We start from the raw sequence: 17,525 nt of genomic DNA on the forward strand, positions 1-17,525 counted from the left end.
TGTTCTGTGAAGACCAGAGGTTAAGAGGTCTCTCATAAGGAATTTCAGTCTGTTCTCTGTCGTCGAGGTGGGGGGAGTCAATCCAAAGAGCTCGTGATTGCTATCACTGGTTTCCATGTGATGGTCACGCTGTGCATCTCTTTTGACCATTAATCTTGATTACTTGCCCCCAAAATTGACAATCTCCTTGGAATTGTCAATAAGTGTTCTTTTGTTTAAATGCTGTGAGCTACTCAAAGCTGCTAGTTGGTTCAGGCTTGTGGCACCAGGATCTGATTTACGAACATCCTGTGTCTTGGGCCTCTGTGGAATTCGGCTCCTCGTGTTTCAAGTGTGTTTTTGACTAAATCTTAGATTGTCTGATTCGGTCTGATACCCTACACTCACATAACATAGCTATTTGAGGGTAGCTGTGTTCTTAACTTGGTGTGGATGTCCCTCTTTCATCTGAAACTTGGTTCCCCATTTCTGCCAAGCTGTGTGAGCGGCCAGGGGCGTCAATAGCTTGGCCCCTTTCACAGGAAAAGTTAGATGTATGTGTGTCACTTCCTTGGTGCTCTCTCACCAGGTGGACAGGCATGCGCTGCAGCATGGCATATTGGCATTTCATTCCCCATAGTGTCCGCTAGAGGACGTAGAAGGAGTTCCCTTGAGAAGGAACGAGATGACTTCACAGGCTACGTGGGCCAATAGGATTGGAGTTGTTTCACATGTGTCCAGCTGCCGGCAGTTTCCATAGTGTCCGCTAGAGAACGCAGAGTGAGTTCCCTAGAAGGGGAACCATGGTTACATGCATAACCTGAGACTTTCCTTCCGGTCTAACTCAACTGGTAAAATGGTATTTAAGTTTAGCAAGAGTGACACCAAAGAACCTGATTTGACCTTAGATGTAATTAGTATATTTAACAAAAAAATTAACAATAAGCATTTTTGGCAAATTCTCCACAATAAAAAATTCCTGAAGCCAAATTTAACTGGCCATCACTTATTGAGTTAATAGACTGGAAAGAAACCTGGTTGTTAACTCTTTTAAGTATTGCATTCCCAATGAGACAAATTAAGTTCATTTTAAGATCTTACACAAAATATATCCCGTGAATGACTTTGTGGCAAAATATATGAATGTTGACAGTTACTCATTTTGTGGGATTAAGGATGAGACACTGATCCATTTATTTTTTCAATGTGAAAAAAAAGTGATGTCGACATGAAATTATAGACATTCACAGGGCTGTACAGGGCGAAATATGTCGAAAAAATAAATGAATAAATTTACCACAGTAGCACAGGTGCGATAGTTCTTGCATGTCTGTGAGGCTGTTTACAAATCTGTTCTCAAACAAAGAGAACATTTAATGACATGTATTTAGCCCAAATGCACATAATAACATCAGTCAAGTGTTTGAAATAACTTCCTTTTGTGATCTGACATGGCTACTTATCTCAGAATAAGGTAGAAATCATGCTACTTTATAGTATTCTATGCAGTGTTAAAAGGCATTATAAATATACTTTATTTTTATAAAAATACCTGAGATGGCTTGAAGAACACAGATAAACCATATATTGCTGCAATCGTATGTTTATTGCATTGATGTTTCATCAGGTAAAACGTCTCTATCCGCATTTTACTCCACTACAGCGATAGCTGGATGCATTTTCCATATAAGGGATTTCCTGGAACGTCTTCAGTTCTATTACTTGCGTGAGAAACTTGTGGAGTTTCTGCGTGAGGGCGCCCTCCGGCTACCAGTATGAATGAAACAGACATTACGTGTGCACTTACTAATGCTCACAACACCCTATTTGGGTAAAAATAGGAAAAAATAACACTTTTCTCTAAAAGAAATTGGAAGTAAACATCCATATCCACACGTTTTTTCCATATGGAGTTATATTTTTCTTTTAGCGGATCATAATATTTTATAATAAAAACTTAGATGTTTAAGAGGGGTAAACAAGTGTAAATGATGCTTGCACTCTACTTGTCTTTGTTTGCATTTCAATCAAATTTACAGTATAACTAAATTTTTTTTTCTTGTCACCTTAGTCTTTTCTCTGCTTGTACTCTACATGGCGGTTGTTCAGCCTGGATACTTTTTTAATTAAGTACATGTCAGAGCCCTTACTTTATTTTAACTTGAGTACAAAAGTTTAGTCAGTACTTCAACTTTTACCAGAGTGTTTTTAAACATGAGTATTTGTACTTCTACTTGAGTGAAGGATGTGTGCACTTTGCCATCTCTGCTTCATATAGGTAAGCACCTTGATTCTTCCAGATCCTTTCAGTTAAGAAATATAATCTGTTACTATAAAAGTAAGCTTTTTAAAAAATTTTTGGTTACACTTTATTTTGATAGTCCACTTTAGACATTCTACTAACTATAAGTAACTTTGCAACTACATGTCAACTAACTCTCATTCATTTTAGATATTAAGCAGACAGTCTACTAATACTCTAATGCCTGCTAGTTGACATGTAGTTGCACTGTTATGCGAGGCAAGTTTATTTATATAGCACATTTCATACATAATGGTAATTCAAAGTGCTTTACATAAAATAAAATAATAATAACAATAAAACAAGGAATTTAAAAACTTTGAAAATGATTTAAAATCTGTGCTGTGATGCGGTCGGAAACCAGATTGAAAATTGTCCAGGTATCCATTTGAGTTTAAGTATTTGTTCAGCTGATTAAAGACTACCTTTTCAATAATCTTGCCTATAAAAGGAAGATTTGATATTGGTCTATTTTTGCTCAATATGGTGTTATCAAGATTGTTCTTTTTCAGAAGGGGTTTAACAACTGCAGTTTTGGGGTTTGGAAAAGCCCCAGAAAGAAGTGAGGCATCCAACACTTCTAAGAGATCTGCTTCTAAACAGTTAAGCACCCTTTTGAAAAAATATGTGGGAAGTGTGTCAAGATAGCAGGTTGACGATTTAAGGTGCTGTACTATTTCTTCCAAAATTTTGCTATCAATCTCTTCAAAAGCAGACATAGTATCTTCTTTTTGATATTGCGGTCGAATCTGTCTGACCTCTGCATAACTTGGGGATGTGCTAATCGCCTTCCTGGTATTATTGATCTTCTCAGAAAAGAAGGAAGCAAACTCATTGCATTTGCTGTCGGAGAGCATTTCACTGGCAATCTGACTTGCGGGGTTTGTCAGTCTCTCAACAGTAGCAAAAACAGTGCGAGTGTTGTTTAAGTTACTGTTTATAAGGTTTGAGAAGAAGGTCTGTCTAGCTTTGCCTAGTTCCACATTGAAAGCACGAAGGCTGTCTTTATAGATGCTATAGTGAATTTCAAGTTTCGTCTTCTGCCACATCCGCTGAGCTTTTCTGCATTGTCTTTTGTTAGTAGAATGTCTAAAGGGGACTATCGAAATAAAGTGTTACCTTTTTTTTTATTCATAAGCAAAAATGGTCTAATTCGTGGCCTACTTTTGCATTTCTTGCATTTCGTAAATCTCTTGTTCATTAAAAACAAAGAAAGTGACAGATTTTTTAAATATTATGATAATTTTTGTTAATACCACTGATGCATAATGTTTTCCTCTGTATGTGTTTATTATTGTGTCTTTTTTCTTCCTTTTATATTTATTTGTATTTTATTTCATTTATTTATTTTAGTTTTGTTTGTGAAACTTTACATGTAGATTTGATGTTATTTTATTCATGTAGAGATTCTATCAGTTCTGTCTTTTCTATGTTTATTGTTTGACGCATAATTAAGAAACAAAATACCTAGGACATTTTGGCTTCACTTTTCTATAGTGGAAGGAAGTGGAGACACGTTGTTAAGTGGAGACACTTTTTTTTTTTTACAGTCTGTGGTTTTTACATGTTGTAGATTTTAACCAATCACACACAATTCTGTTACAATAACTAATCAGAAGTTCAGATTAGTCATCACGAAATACGGAGATTTGTTCAGTGCGCACATTCACTGACTGATTTCTGCATTTTCAAATTTGCTCATCATAAACAACAAATTGTGGATGTACCTACAGTAAAATATTCATTTCACAGTGTAGACAGCTTTAATGATTATAACTGGAGGATTTTTTTTTTTTTTTTTTGAGAGTGCTTAAACCCATGTTAGACTGAAGTACAATGATGATGTTCTTTAATAATGTAAATGTTTTTTGTTGGCTTTGTGTATATAATTTATTAAAATAACCATGGAAATGAAAGTGTTATTAGTGATTTACAATGTTTTTTTATTAAAATGGCATCATGTTAAATAGAAATTAATTAATGTTCAAATTATTTTATGACATGACACCCATATCTGGTATTTGCCTAAAAAGACAGGTTTATGATGTGAGTATTAAAAGGTTTATCCTAACATTAGGCTAGTTTTAGTGTTACCCTGCAGTTGGTTCAGCCACAGTGTTGTTATTGTTAACTAAAACTATTATATTAACTAGAGATCGACTGATGTATCGGTTTGGCCGATTAATCGGCACTGATAGTTGATTGCTGGAGCTATCGGCAAAAGTCCATGCCGATAGTTTTTCCGGGTTGCGTCCGTTGCTGGAGCGGCTGAGAAGGTCCGCAGTCATTATACAGTACGAGAGCGAGAGCGGCCTCTAGAGGTGGAATCACTGACACCACGTGTTGTTTGTTTTGACGCAGGACACTTAAGAGGCACATTTAAAACAGACAACGAATATATATTTACACATATATAAAGTATATATATAATATTTCATGTACTTTGTGTTCTTTTCACACATTTTCAGACTGTTTTCTTCTGTGATTGGATATACTTTATTTATCAACTATTTATGTTGAAATAGCAGTGAATTTGTCTGAACATAATCAACTTCATCGTCCATCGATACAGCTACAGCAGCTGAATGTATACTTTGTTTCAATATTGCAGTTGCATTATTCTCAGTGCTGTCCTTTCATATTTATAATGTGTTGTATCATGTCCTTTGATTTTCTGCCAAGAACAAACTACACAGGTCTACTGGACTGCTTTGGAGGCATCTGTCTAGCCTGATCAGAGCTGTCATGAGGATTTTAATGGAGTACTTTAGTGTAGTAAAACCTATTAAAGTCTCACATATGTTTTTAGGTTTTGAGCTGCCACCAGGATTATGTTATGATGAGGTTGTTAAGGTGTTCTGATTGTTGCTGTGTGGTTGCTAGGGTGATGCAAATATGACCCAAATCTCGTTTATATACATTTTACAAAAGATATGATTTTTTTTATTAATTTATAAAATAATAATAATAATAGTCCCCAACCCTGAGTAATAATAGTTACTGACACCACGTGCTGTTTGTTTTGACACGTGACACTGTGCGCTGCACAGAGCAGGACACTTAGAGGCGCATTTAAACAGACAACGAAACGATGCGTATACAGTAGGCCTACACTATAGAGCATGTTTTCATATCATTACTAAGTAATTAAGTTGTTGACTAAATTAAAGGAGAAAGAACAGCAGTAGGTTTGCTATTAAAGCTGAGAGGACGCGAACATTAGCAGCACCTCAAATGGTTAAAACAATGTGGGCCAAAACATGCAAGTCTGATGCAAATTCTTAATGTCACGATTGTTACCATCTATTTGCATTAGTTTATATACAGTTGGTCACATTAATGCATTTGATAGCCAGCGAAGTTACAGATTTAAAGCTGTGACGTGAGAAAACATATTGATATTAGTGATGGCCGGTTCGCGAATGAATCGTTCTATTTAACTGGTTCTTCTTAGTGAACCGGTCGAACCAGTTCATCAAATCGAACTGAATCGTTTGAAACTGTTCGCGTCTCCAGTAAGCACTAATCCACAAATTACATGTTACTTACTTTTTTAATGTGCCTGACACTCCCTCTGACTCCAAATAAACCAATATCCCGAGTTATTCAGTTACTGCAACAGTACACTGACTGAACTGCTGTGAAAAGAGAACTGATGATGAGCACGAGCAGAGCAGCTGATAAACTGTGTGCAGCATGCCATGTACTAACGAACGTACATGCCCACTGCTACTGCTAGAGCGGTTCTCGTTCTCGAGTCGGTTGCAGTGGTTTTTGGATCACCGGTACACTCAACCGAGAACCGGTTTCTTTCGGCCGCGTCCGATTTGAGAACCGATGAGCTGATGATACTGCGCATGCGTGTAGTACCAAACGGTACAGCGGTTCTCGAGTCAACAGTTCTTGAATCACTAGTACACTGAACCGAGAACCATTTCTTTCAGACACATTCGACATATATATAGATCACGCTTTTTCTTTCCGTTTTGCTCTGTTTTTTTAAACACCGAACTTCAAACTCATCTATGCCGCTTTTTGATTTTATGATTAAATAAACTGTTTTGGACCGCCGCTTTCACTGAACACGACACGTCCGGTGTGTGTGAGTTCTCCTAGATGCGGCGGTGCCCAGTGTGTGACTAACATATTTTGTTATTTTGATTAGATAATCATCACGTGTTCTCGATTAGAAGCAATTAAAGAGTATACATACAATATCTGTTAACATTAGGTAATGAACTATGAACTAACTTTAATGATCAATATATAATTAATATTTAATATTCATATTTTTATTAATGTACAAAGTATGGTTCAGTACTGTTTTTTTAATAGTAAATTAGTTTTTGTTTAGTATCCATTTTAAAAACTATCGGTTGATTAATCGGTATCGGCCAGTGTGGTCCAACCTAGCTATTCGTATCGGTAAAATCCACTATCGGTCGATGTCTAATCTTAACTATTAAATCATTTTCATTCATTGAAATAAAGCTGAAATAAAATAGAAATATTAGATGAAAACTTAACAAACTGAAAAATTAGAAATGTTGCCTTGGCAACTAACTGAAATAAAATAAGTTTAAATATTAGAATTCTTTTTTTTTTGCATTATTGATTAATTCCATAGCTGGTGACGGGCCAGAGCTGCCTCCGAAGCGTGTACGCTGCTTTGGGTGCCGCAGGATTTTGAACCTTGTTTACTACATGCCTTCATGCAGATCAGTGGCCAAGACTTCCGTCAGAGTGATGTGTTGGTTTCTTATGTCGTCATCGATTTGCTTCAGCCAGGTCTTGTCCGGTGCAGCATGGTGTACTTCCCAGGTCGGTGGTCGGCAGCACCAGAGAAGTTGGAATGGCAGTCGGTCATCACTAATCCGACAGATGTGTCCAAGCTAATGCAGTCATCGCTTATGGATGGCCTCTTTGATTTTAGGCTGGTTGCCACACTCTTTTCGGATACATTAATTCCCGAGTCAGTCATGCAAGGACTTCAAGGACTTGTCAGAGGCATTGCATTTGGAAGACCTTGATCTTGCTGAGTTCTGAATTAACAACGGTCCAGGTTTCTGATCCATAAAACTCAATACTAATGACCAAGGTCCGGAAGAGTCATATCTTAAGTCGCAGTAGTGATGTTGGCCTTCAACAAACACCACTTCAGCGAGGTGAACACCACTGTTGGCTAGCCAATTCAGCTAAGATCTTCGGTGGTCGAGGCAATCTTCTCTTGGACCAGAGATCCTAGGTACTTGAAGTCTTGTACTTGTGCAATTTGGACTCCCTCGAGGTGGTTAGATCCTGGTGAGCCATCAGCCATCATAACGTTTGTATTATCCATGTTGATTTTCAGTCCGTACGGCTTGGCGAAACAGGCGACGTTGTAGAGGGTGTCGGTGGCCTCTGTAATTGGCAAGGATGGCACTGTCGTCGGCGAACATAAGATTGATCACGTAGCCATCGATGCCATACCTGACTCCCTGCTTGTTTTCGAAGACCTCTCTCATGATCGCATCGATCAATTTATTGAACAAATGCGGGGAGGCGATGTCACCTTGTCGAATGCCGGTAGGGACGGAAAACTCCTCAGACACCTCGCTGCAAATGCATATGCAGCTCATTGAGTCATCATAGAGGTTCTGGAGGAGGCAGATGACTTTTGGACGGTCCAGCACCTTCCAGAGTGACAGCCAGTGCACGAAATCGAATGCCGATTTGAAGTCAGTGAAAATGATGAACAAACTCTTGGCACAATAGATTCTCTCCTCAGCTGGCAGATAAAAACGATCTGGTCACAACAGCTTTGGAGAGGATGGAATCTGGCTTGCTCCTCATGGCTCGTCTGCTCCTGATGTCGCTGTAGCCGTGATTGGATGACATTCATGAAGACTTTAGCAACGATAGACAGTAGACTAATGCCGCGGTAGTTCTTACGTTCATGACTGTTGGCTTTCTTGAAGATGGGCACAATTGCGGATTTCTTCCAGGTCGATAGGATTCGTTCAGATTGCCAGATTAGCTTCATGAGGATGTGGGGATTGCCTTGTGGAACTTTTCCACTGGCCTTCATTGCTTCAACCTCCACGTGGCCCAAGCCAGGTGCCTTTCCATTCTTCAATGAACGTATGATGGCTTGCACCTCATCTGCCAACAGGCTCCACACGTGGTGGCTCTGCGACCAGTCTGCACAGTGGGTCATGGTTAAGGAGCTGCTGAAAATGCTCCCGCCACCGCTGCAGGTGCTTGTCCGCCGATCTGACGAAGGAGCCATCCACCTTCTTGATGTTGTCATTGGTCAGCCTGGACCATCCGCTCAGTCTCTTGAGAGTCTGATAGAGAACCGTCTGATATTTCCTGCCTTGATGCTGCATCTTCGAGATTGGCTGCCATGTTGTTCCAATAGGCTTCTTGTTCAGCTTTCATCCGTCATCTGACTTCTCAATTTTGTTCCCGATAGCGCTCAAAGTTGACGTGTTTAATCTGTATTATAAATATTAAAGCTAAAACTGAAATAAAAATAAAGCTAAACAGAAAAAAAAGAATGAAATCTACAAAAGCTTGAAATGACAAAAAACTCCAAATATTAATAAAAACTGTAATAGTACATAAATAATACTAAAATAACATATTGTAAACAGGCTGCTACATTTCGCCAGCAGTAACCAGCAATAATGACAAAACCTGAAAACTGAATATACAATATTATTGAAGCATGTAGAATGAGATGAAGAAATAACAATGAAAAGAAGCAAAACAAGTAGTGATTAATAAGCAAAATCATCATGCATCCATGCTGATATGTCAGAATAAAGCCCAGGACCAAGTAAAAGTTCAGTTTAAATTCAGCCTCTGTGTCTAAGATTAAAATGCTACTTGGTGTTGCATTGATATATACTTTATAGTTTTGCTTGTGATTCACCATATATATGCTGAGCTGAATCATCTGTTTATGTCTTATGCGCTTGATATGTGTTGATTTAAACTTTTGAACATCTAATACTTGCTCTATGAATTGGAAAATTGCTGTATACTTCGAACTGTAAATAACAACTTTGTTCCCATTTAAAATTACTTGACTTTCTCTCACACTTTCAGGTGAGGAAGCACCAGAACATACAGCCATCATTGCAGGTGTGGTGGCAGCTCTGGTTCTACTGGTGTTCTTGACCCTGTTGGCTGTCTACTACATTAACACACATCCAACTGTTGCTCCTCCTTTCTACCTCATGCAGGTAAGTACAAATCTATCTATCTATCTATCTATCTATCTATGTATCTATGATACAAATTAAATTTTACGAATCTCGATTTCAAATTCGATACCACAGCAAAAACTACTAGCCTAACAAATATAAAGTTCAAACATTATTAAAGACAAGTAAACAGTCAGTTAATAAGAACAAACGAACAAATTAACAGCAATAACACCACTGAATAAATAGAACAAAGATACAAATGAAATTATGCTTTAGGTTTTCATGTTTGTAGGTGATCAGGTACAGAAATTGAATAATCACATGTAAAATAACATTGCATATTTTTCACTTAGTGTTGCACCTTGATTTTTCATAGCCATTTGAAATGATAGACAACCACTGAATTTTAATCACAAATCGATCCAAAAAAAAAATAAAAATATTCTACACACTTGTAACAGTTTAAATTAGACTGTATAATTTCAAAATCTGAAGCAAAAACAGAATGTTCTGACTTTAGCTTTGTGAAATTATGTTACATATAACATCTGCACGAAACTAAAACAGCAGATGGGCTGAATGAGGCACACCTTCACTTTCTGACAGCAGGTGGCACGTATAGAACAGCAGCGATACAGGGTTTCCTTGGTTACCGCTGTAAACACAGCAGCGCTGTGCTTATAAACACTACTTTAAAATACGGAGGCAAGATGAAAAGAAAATACCATCTAACCTTTTCTAAAGATCAGTTTCCCTCAGAAACACATTCATAAAATTAATTATTTAGGATTTTCTTCCAATATTTTGCGCATAGTGAACAGTGATCTTGCTCTGCCTATTTTCTCCTCGTTGCATTCATCTTCAGCATCGCTGGCCTCTGTTAACGGCCATTTATAGACTAAATATAAAGTAATATATAGTTTTGGAAAATTGTTGAAGTGCAGTTTGTGTGCAAGCATGGAAAAAAGATAGTCCGAAATAAAACAAACAAAAAAAAAGGCTTGCTGGAATGCTTTCAAATTGTTTGAATTTTTAAATTAGCAAGGATTAAAAACACATGCAATTCCCAAGCGTCTTTTACGCTTGCCCTGGGCCATCAAGTAGTCCTTATTAGCCACGTTTCCACTGTCGGGCCAAAACCGGGCGTGCTAGTGCTTGCCAGGGCCAATCGCGTTTCCACTGTCATTTCCAGGGCTTGATCGTGCCTCGTCGGTGCTTCCTCGGGGCCAACGGTCCAGGTTTTTTGGCCCAAAGCGGACCAACTGGGACTAGAGGAGTGGCTATGAACAAAGGCAGAGTTTCTCCGCGTCTGGAGAGCGTCAGTGCCACGAATCATTTCATAAAGTTAACAGATAACACCAGCATCAAAGACTATTAAAATAAGTTGAGCTTAAAACTCACTTTCAGACAGTAGCGAGTGTTTGAAACTTCTGTTTGAGATCCAGTGTGGATTAGGATCACCATACAAGGCAGAAATAGGTATTTATAAGCGATGCAAAAGACTTTGCATGCTAGCCATTAACGTTACCATAGTAAACATGGTAAATACAACCGCTTGAAGAAATCAGACGTTAGCTTCTCATTCTCTATCATAATCGTGTATTTATTTAGTAACATATTTCATCTGCCATAAGTCTCGTCTAGAGTACGTCATAAAAAATAATCATAATAATGTTTTTTGTTCAGGAACTCCCTCTGCTACTCAGGTCGTATTTTTGATGGAAAAAATATAGAAATTATTCTTTCTAAATGTGATGTATACTGTGACTACAAATAAATAAAAACAGACTCGACTGAATAAGTAGGCTGTGTCCTCTTTCTTTTGTGAAATAACGATTCATACCACTTTATTTCTGTGTGACTAATTTTCAATCCTGATAAATTAATTCATTATGATCAATGTATCACTTATTATTGTAAAACATAGATGCTTTTGGATTTAAATCTTTAACAAAACATGCAAACAAACGGCCGCTTTTATCATGTTTGTTTTGTGATCGCGCTAGTTCCAGTGATTTTCTGATTAGTTTTCTGATAAATATTGTCTTTGTTGGTGAAATGATGGGGTTGTGTGATGTTGTTCCTGAGAGGCGTGTAAAGGGCAGGTTTTAGTGAAGCGCAGTGGAGCTTCTGGTCCGACGGTGGAAACGCATCGTGATTTTGGGTGCTGTGCTACAGGTCCGAGGCTATTAGCCCCGCCCCGCCCGTTTAAAGCACTGGCTCGACAGTGGAAAAGCGGCTATTTTCGAGCCCTGCTATCTATCTATCATCTATCTATCTATCTATCTATCTATCTATCCAATTTAAACTCTTTTAAAATAATTGTAAGCTGTTGTGGTGTCTCTTATTCACAGCGTCGCACCAATAACTATTGGCCCTCTGTGAAGTTTCGGAATCAAGGATGCCATTCCAGCTATGCTGAGGTTGATCTTGGGGGTTACGAAAAAGAGGGGTTCATTGAGGCGGAGCAGTGCTGAGCAGGCAGGACTTTATGTTCAAGGGATGGACTAAAGAAAAAGTGATTTTGTTTTTGTTTTTTTTCTTTAATGATTTTAGGATCATGGACAAACACACAATGCGAGGCTGTCACTGTTGAAAAAGATCATTTGACAGTTTTGTGAGCTTTTCTCTGTCTCTGACCACAGTTGGCAGTCAAAACCTTTTATGCTGTTGTTTATAGTAAAGGAAATTTTAAGTTCTAAGAGGTACTAATTGTAACAAAGACCAGCAAATCTGCTAGCAACACTCCGTAATAATGGGTATGTGTTAGCCAAAATGATTGCAAGTTAATGTACAGTGCAACGTATCTTTATAGAGTTTTTTTTTTTAAGATATTTTGTGAAGAGTTGTGTTCAGTGGATAAAAGTTGCATAATACTCAGTTAGCCACATGGACTTGACAGCACTTTAATTCAAATAGCTTACTCTAGTAAACTTTTTTTTTGCCCTGTCATTTAGTCATAAAGCATAAAATCAATTTGCTCATAAAATATTAATAAATATTATTATAAATAAAATAAAAGAACAAATAAATGCAACAACTAAATTTTAAAAGTAAATGTAAAAGTTTAATGTTTCATTTTGCTTTTTGGAGAATTGAAAAATTGTATTTCCAAAGCTGTTTGTGGAGATGTAATGTAAAATGTGTTTTCCTGTTGAACAGATGGTCAGACATTAGAAATTTTTGTAACCAAATCCAAAGCAAAAGTTAGCTGATTTCCATTGTGTTAAATGCCACTGCAGTGTTGCATTTGCAACATACAGTATGCTTATTGTAAAACAATAAAAATAAAATGAGATGTTTTGAAAAAAAAATGCTGTTTTCTTTGGTTTTCTAACTAGCTCATCTGTTCAGAAATGTAGTTGGGTCTGCATCATTAAATTGGGAAACATTGACACCTGCAGGCCGGCTGTTAAATTCTGTAGTTCATTGACATTGATAATTGACCAACAACGTATAAATGTATGAAATCCTTTCCTAAACTGCGTGCTGTATTCCAAATTTTTTAAATCCAGAATAATTTTATATATATATATATATATATATATATGTAACCCAGTAGAACAAAATTCTACAGGTATTGGGTTTATTTCTATTCATTTAGTAATTCTTTTTGTTTTGCTCTAATACAGAACTAAAATGTGAGTGAATTATACATCATTATATTGATGTAAGCTAAATGTGTATATGCCCCTTTAAGAGCGCGATCTTATGTCAGGTTTGATTGCTATACACATGTGAAAAATGTGGTATTAACGAGCACTGAGTGAATTATACGTCATTATATTGATGTAAGCTAAATGTGTACATGCCCCTTTAAGAGCGCGATCTTGTGTCAGGTTTGATTGCTATACACATGGTAAAAACGTGGTATTAACGAGCACGTTAGATTTCCTTTATGTCTATTGGTTTTTTTAGTGTTAAGTCCCGCCCTCAGTTAGGTGGTGTGTAGTGGGATTGGTTGTTGAGAAGGTTGATTGACAAATCAGCGGAGGGGGATGGGGGCAGATGAAAAAAGACGCGAAGGTGTGAGACGCGCTGCCTGTGTTAAGCCCGGGATACACTGCACGATTTTTGTCTGTCCCAGACGAAAGATTGCCATCGTGATGCAATCGTGGCTCTTAATCGGTGGTCCTATATGTCGTACAGTGAGAGAAGTTCAAAGACAGGCGTTTTCCCGGTCTTGCGACCAAAGATAGCCTACGATAGTTTTCTGACAGTGTCAGAAATTCAGCATGATCAACGCAGTGTGTTTGCGTAGAATGTATACTGGCATGTGGTATACCCATAAAGAACAAATTCTTGTTGAGTTGTGGCAGCAGAGGGTATGTTTGTACTATGTGTCCTCTAGCTGCTATCATGACCGAACCAAAAAAGGAACTGCAGCTGCCAAGCTCCCTGTGCAAAACTGGCATCCCAAGTTGTCCTCTTTTCCCGAGTCCATATTACCCTCTTCCGCTGGCGCCTCTTCTTTGTTTCAGCGCACATGAAAAGCACAACTGCCAAAGCGCGATCCATCTTGATGTACCGGTATTTGTTTACCACTAGCGCATGCTGATGACGTTGCGCTAACGTGTGTCGCAGCCTACGATTCAATAGGTATCATCGTACAATCTACATGCTTGTCCTACCCAAGTTTAAACGATCCATGTAGCACAGTGTGATAAAGTAATGATCTTATAGAATTGCTAAAATCGTGCAGTGGGCTTTACGAGATTTTCGGTTTCCAAGATTTTCTGTTTCAGTGGGCGGGGCATACATGAATATTCATGAGTTTCCCGGACATGCGCGTCGAACCAGGTGGAACTGAGAATTTCAGGTCACACTCCTTGTATCTCAGCAGGTTTAATGGGATATATATATATATATATTTTAAAGGTAAATATATTTACAGTGTTGCACAAACTGCATTTGTTTATCATTTCCTAACAGTTTATAATGTTTTTATTAGTTTACAGTGCACGTTTTGTGCAGTCGTCCCTGACTGAATGATTGCAGGCATTCTTTGTGTAATGTTAGGATAAAGCACAGCAAACTTCAGCTAGTTGTAGCCTATACATTGATTTCAGTTCTTTGTGCTCCTCATTTGTAGCTTGCGATGCTTTTAAACTGTGTCTGTTATTAGTTGTTATCATTTGTTGAATACATCACTGCCTGCAACAAATGAAAGAAACCTATATAAACCTATCTGTGGACATATATGTATATTTCTTTGTATACTGGTGTGATGATCCATGTCTTAACTTACCCCGTTCAACATTCTCCATGTTGTATGGTTGTGAATTGTCTGCTGTCTGGTTGTAAACTATGATACAATCATACACTGCTGCAAAAACATGTTGCTGAAATTTCTTTCTTTTTTTCATGTTTCCAATGTAAAATAGTTTGTGTAAATTGTGTAAATTTACCAATTAAGATGATCACAAGGTTTATGGTTCCATTTGCACAGTGAAACCAAAAATACCAGAACACCTGGATGATTACAGCTACACAGGTTTCCAATAGTAGCGCAGATCCAACTACGAATCCTTGTTACAAACTAAAAAGATGTATGCACCAAAACAAGACAACATAGGAGACAATAGAGTGTGATGTTATCATTCCTTGTTACCGTGTAGAATCTGCTGTATAAAAATATGACATAATAAAGCTAAAAACAATTCTTCACTTGATTCTGGCATTTGAGACATGACATTAACATTCAAAAGTTTAGGATTACTATGAATTTTCTTTTTAAGAAATGTATATTTTTGCTCTTCAATAATGCATTAATTTCATAAAAATGACAGTAAAGACAGTTATAATGTAAAAAAAAAGATTTATATTTCAAATAAATGCTGTTCTTCTGAACTTTCCATTCATCAAGGAATCCTGTCGCTGTATAATGGTTTCCACACCTCATTAAGCAGTACAAACAATTTCAACTGTGATAATAATCAGAAATGTTTCTTGTGCAGAAAATCAGCATATTAGAATGATTTATATATATCATATCAAAACAAGCACAAGCACACTTATGAACATTTGTTAATGAAATAATTTTTTAACATGAAATTAGTTTCTTATTCCATTCCATAAAATGCAGTGAAGTATTTGTTTTCTCATGTACAGTGTACCAAATATAGGCTACTTTTTAAACTTGTGTCCATACAATTTTGTTTAATCCAAAATTTTACTTATTAAAGGAACACTTTCATGCTTGTGTGTGTGGTCTTAGATTCCTATTCATTTTGTAAATACAGCCTAAGCCTAACAGTTTAAGAACACCAGGATAGATGAAAAACGATTCACAAATACAAGTTTATTTCAGCTGTTGTATTTAATTGAAAACAACTAACAACAGACAGTTTTTAAGCATTGCAAGCTACAGCACAACGAACTGAAATCAAAGTAAGTTACAACTAGCTTAAGTGTGCTGAATGTCGGCAATCATTCAGTCAGTGACGACTGCACAAAACGTGCAAACTAATGAAAATATTATAAACTGTTACAAAATGATGAACAAATGTAGTTTAGGCATAGGTTTGTGCAATGCTGTAAAATATTTAACTTTTTTAAAATATACCATTAAACCTGCTGAGATACAAGGAGCATGAACTGAAATTCTCAGTGCCACTTGGTTCCATGCGCATGTCCGGGAAACTTATGAATATTCATGTGTGCTCCACCCACTGAAACCGAAAATCTCGGAAACCGAAAATCTCGTAACACCGGCAGTAATGAAGTTATTACAGTTTTTCCTCAATTGCTTTGGCACATTTTTCGAAACAGCCTTAACATTCTCTAAACTGTGAGTGCAAATGTCACAACTGTTTGCTGGAACTTCAGAACTTTATTGCATGTCTGCAAAATGTAGTTACTCACCCAAAACATTTCATTCATGCTTCAAAACCTAGTTATCGTGTCAGTAATTTGGCCAAGGCCACCAAAATATAAAGTATTTTTGTCATCGTGTGAGCCACACTGGTCAAAATGTTTAGTTGTTTTTTCACCATGACAGACAACCATGGAAATTAAGGTTTTATAAAAAAACAAATCTGATATTTGTTGAGAAGAGTCAATAATACATAGAAAAAAAAGTATATGAACATTTGTATTTATACGGTACATTTATTTTTGTACGAATGTATTACATGTAAAGTGAAATCTTGCTTGTCCAATTACTGTGCATTTCATATTTTTTAAGTTACCACAAATACCAAATAACATCCATGAAAAAAATGATTCTTGGTGGACATCCTGCTGCTCTTGTTGGTCAGGCCAAAGATTTATCAACATCACATCTGATGTTTTCCATTGCCATGCACCGGGGGGAAAAAATCTCCTTGAATGCTGCACCCCTCCCCAGCAATGATCAGCTGTGATGTCCTCACATGCAGCATTCATGGCATCCAACAGAGACATCTGATCTTGTGGTCTATGATCATATACTTTCCACCTCCATGCTGAAAAAAAACTCTTCTATTGGATTTAGGAATGGAGAGTATGGTGGAAGGAACAGAAATTCCAATCTGATGTGAACAAGAAGCTAATTGTTCAGAGATCTGAACTTATTGTTTCGGGGAAAAAAAATGTAATTCGAGAATTGAGCCAAAGCAATTGAGAAAAACTGTAATCATTTACTAGTTAAAATATCAAATTGTAATATAGATCGCGTGTGAAACACGATTATTGTTCTTTTGTGTTTATTTTGAGTTCGTCGCTAGACGTGAGTGTTTTATATGACATCCTGGTGTCCTTAATTTGCCAGTCAAGTGTGATTACGGACTGTTCTACTATCAATTCATATATTTACTCATCTAAATTGAACTGTGAGTTAAAGGAGCGTTTAAACAGTGAGAGATTGAAAGATTGAAAAAATTGTTGTTTCCTGCACGACGATGGAGACCTTGAGGACCAGATAGCGCCCCAAGTACCTGCATTATTTGGGGATCCTCTGGCTACGTGGGAGGTGCGTTTCATCGGCTGATGAGAGAGAGAGAGAGAGAGGCCGAGGAGCTGCGGGAGGCCTAACACAGGATCCCGATCGCGGGTTTCATCGCACATGAAAT

The 17,525-nt window shown here is 37.3% G+C and overlaps 1 protein-coding gene across 1 annotated transcript in view; it reads left to right on the plus strand.

Annotated features, from left to right (window-relative positions):
* The window catches only part of LOC107694606 (plexin domain-containing protein 1-like), an 80,927-nt gene extending 68,614 nt beyond the window's left edge, over positions 1–12,313 (plus strand). Inside the window, exons 11-12 of the mRNA XM_016494302.1 lie at positions 9,374–9,510; positions 11,829–12,313. Of these exons, the coding sequence (XP_016349788.1) occupies positions 9,374–9,510; positions 11,829–11,951 (260 nt within the window). The 3' untranslated portion in view covers positions 11,952–12,313. The remainder of the gene's footprint in view (positions 1–9,373; positions 9,511–11,828) is intronic.
* The last annotated feature ends 5,212 nt before the right edge of the window (positions 12,314–17,525 follow it).

This window comes from Sinocyclocheilus anshuiensis, unplaced genomic scaffold (genome assembly GCF_001515605.1).
Source record: "Sinocyclocheilus anshuiensis isolate Anshui unplaced genomic scaffold, SAMN03320099.WGS_v1.1 scaffold1283, whole genome shotgun sequence".
Classification (NCBI taxonomy): domain Eukaryota; kingdom Metazoa; phylum Chordata; class Actinopteri; order Cypriniformes; family Cyprinidae; genus Sinocyclocheilus; species Sinocyclocheilus anshuiensis.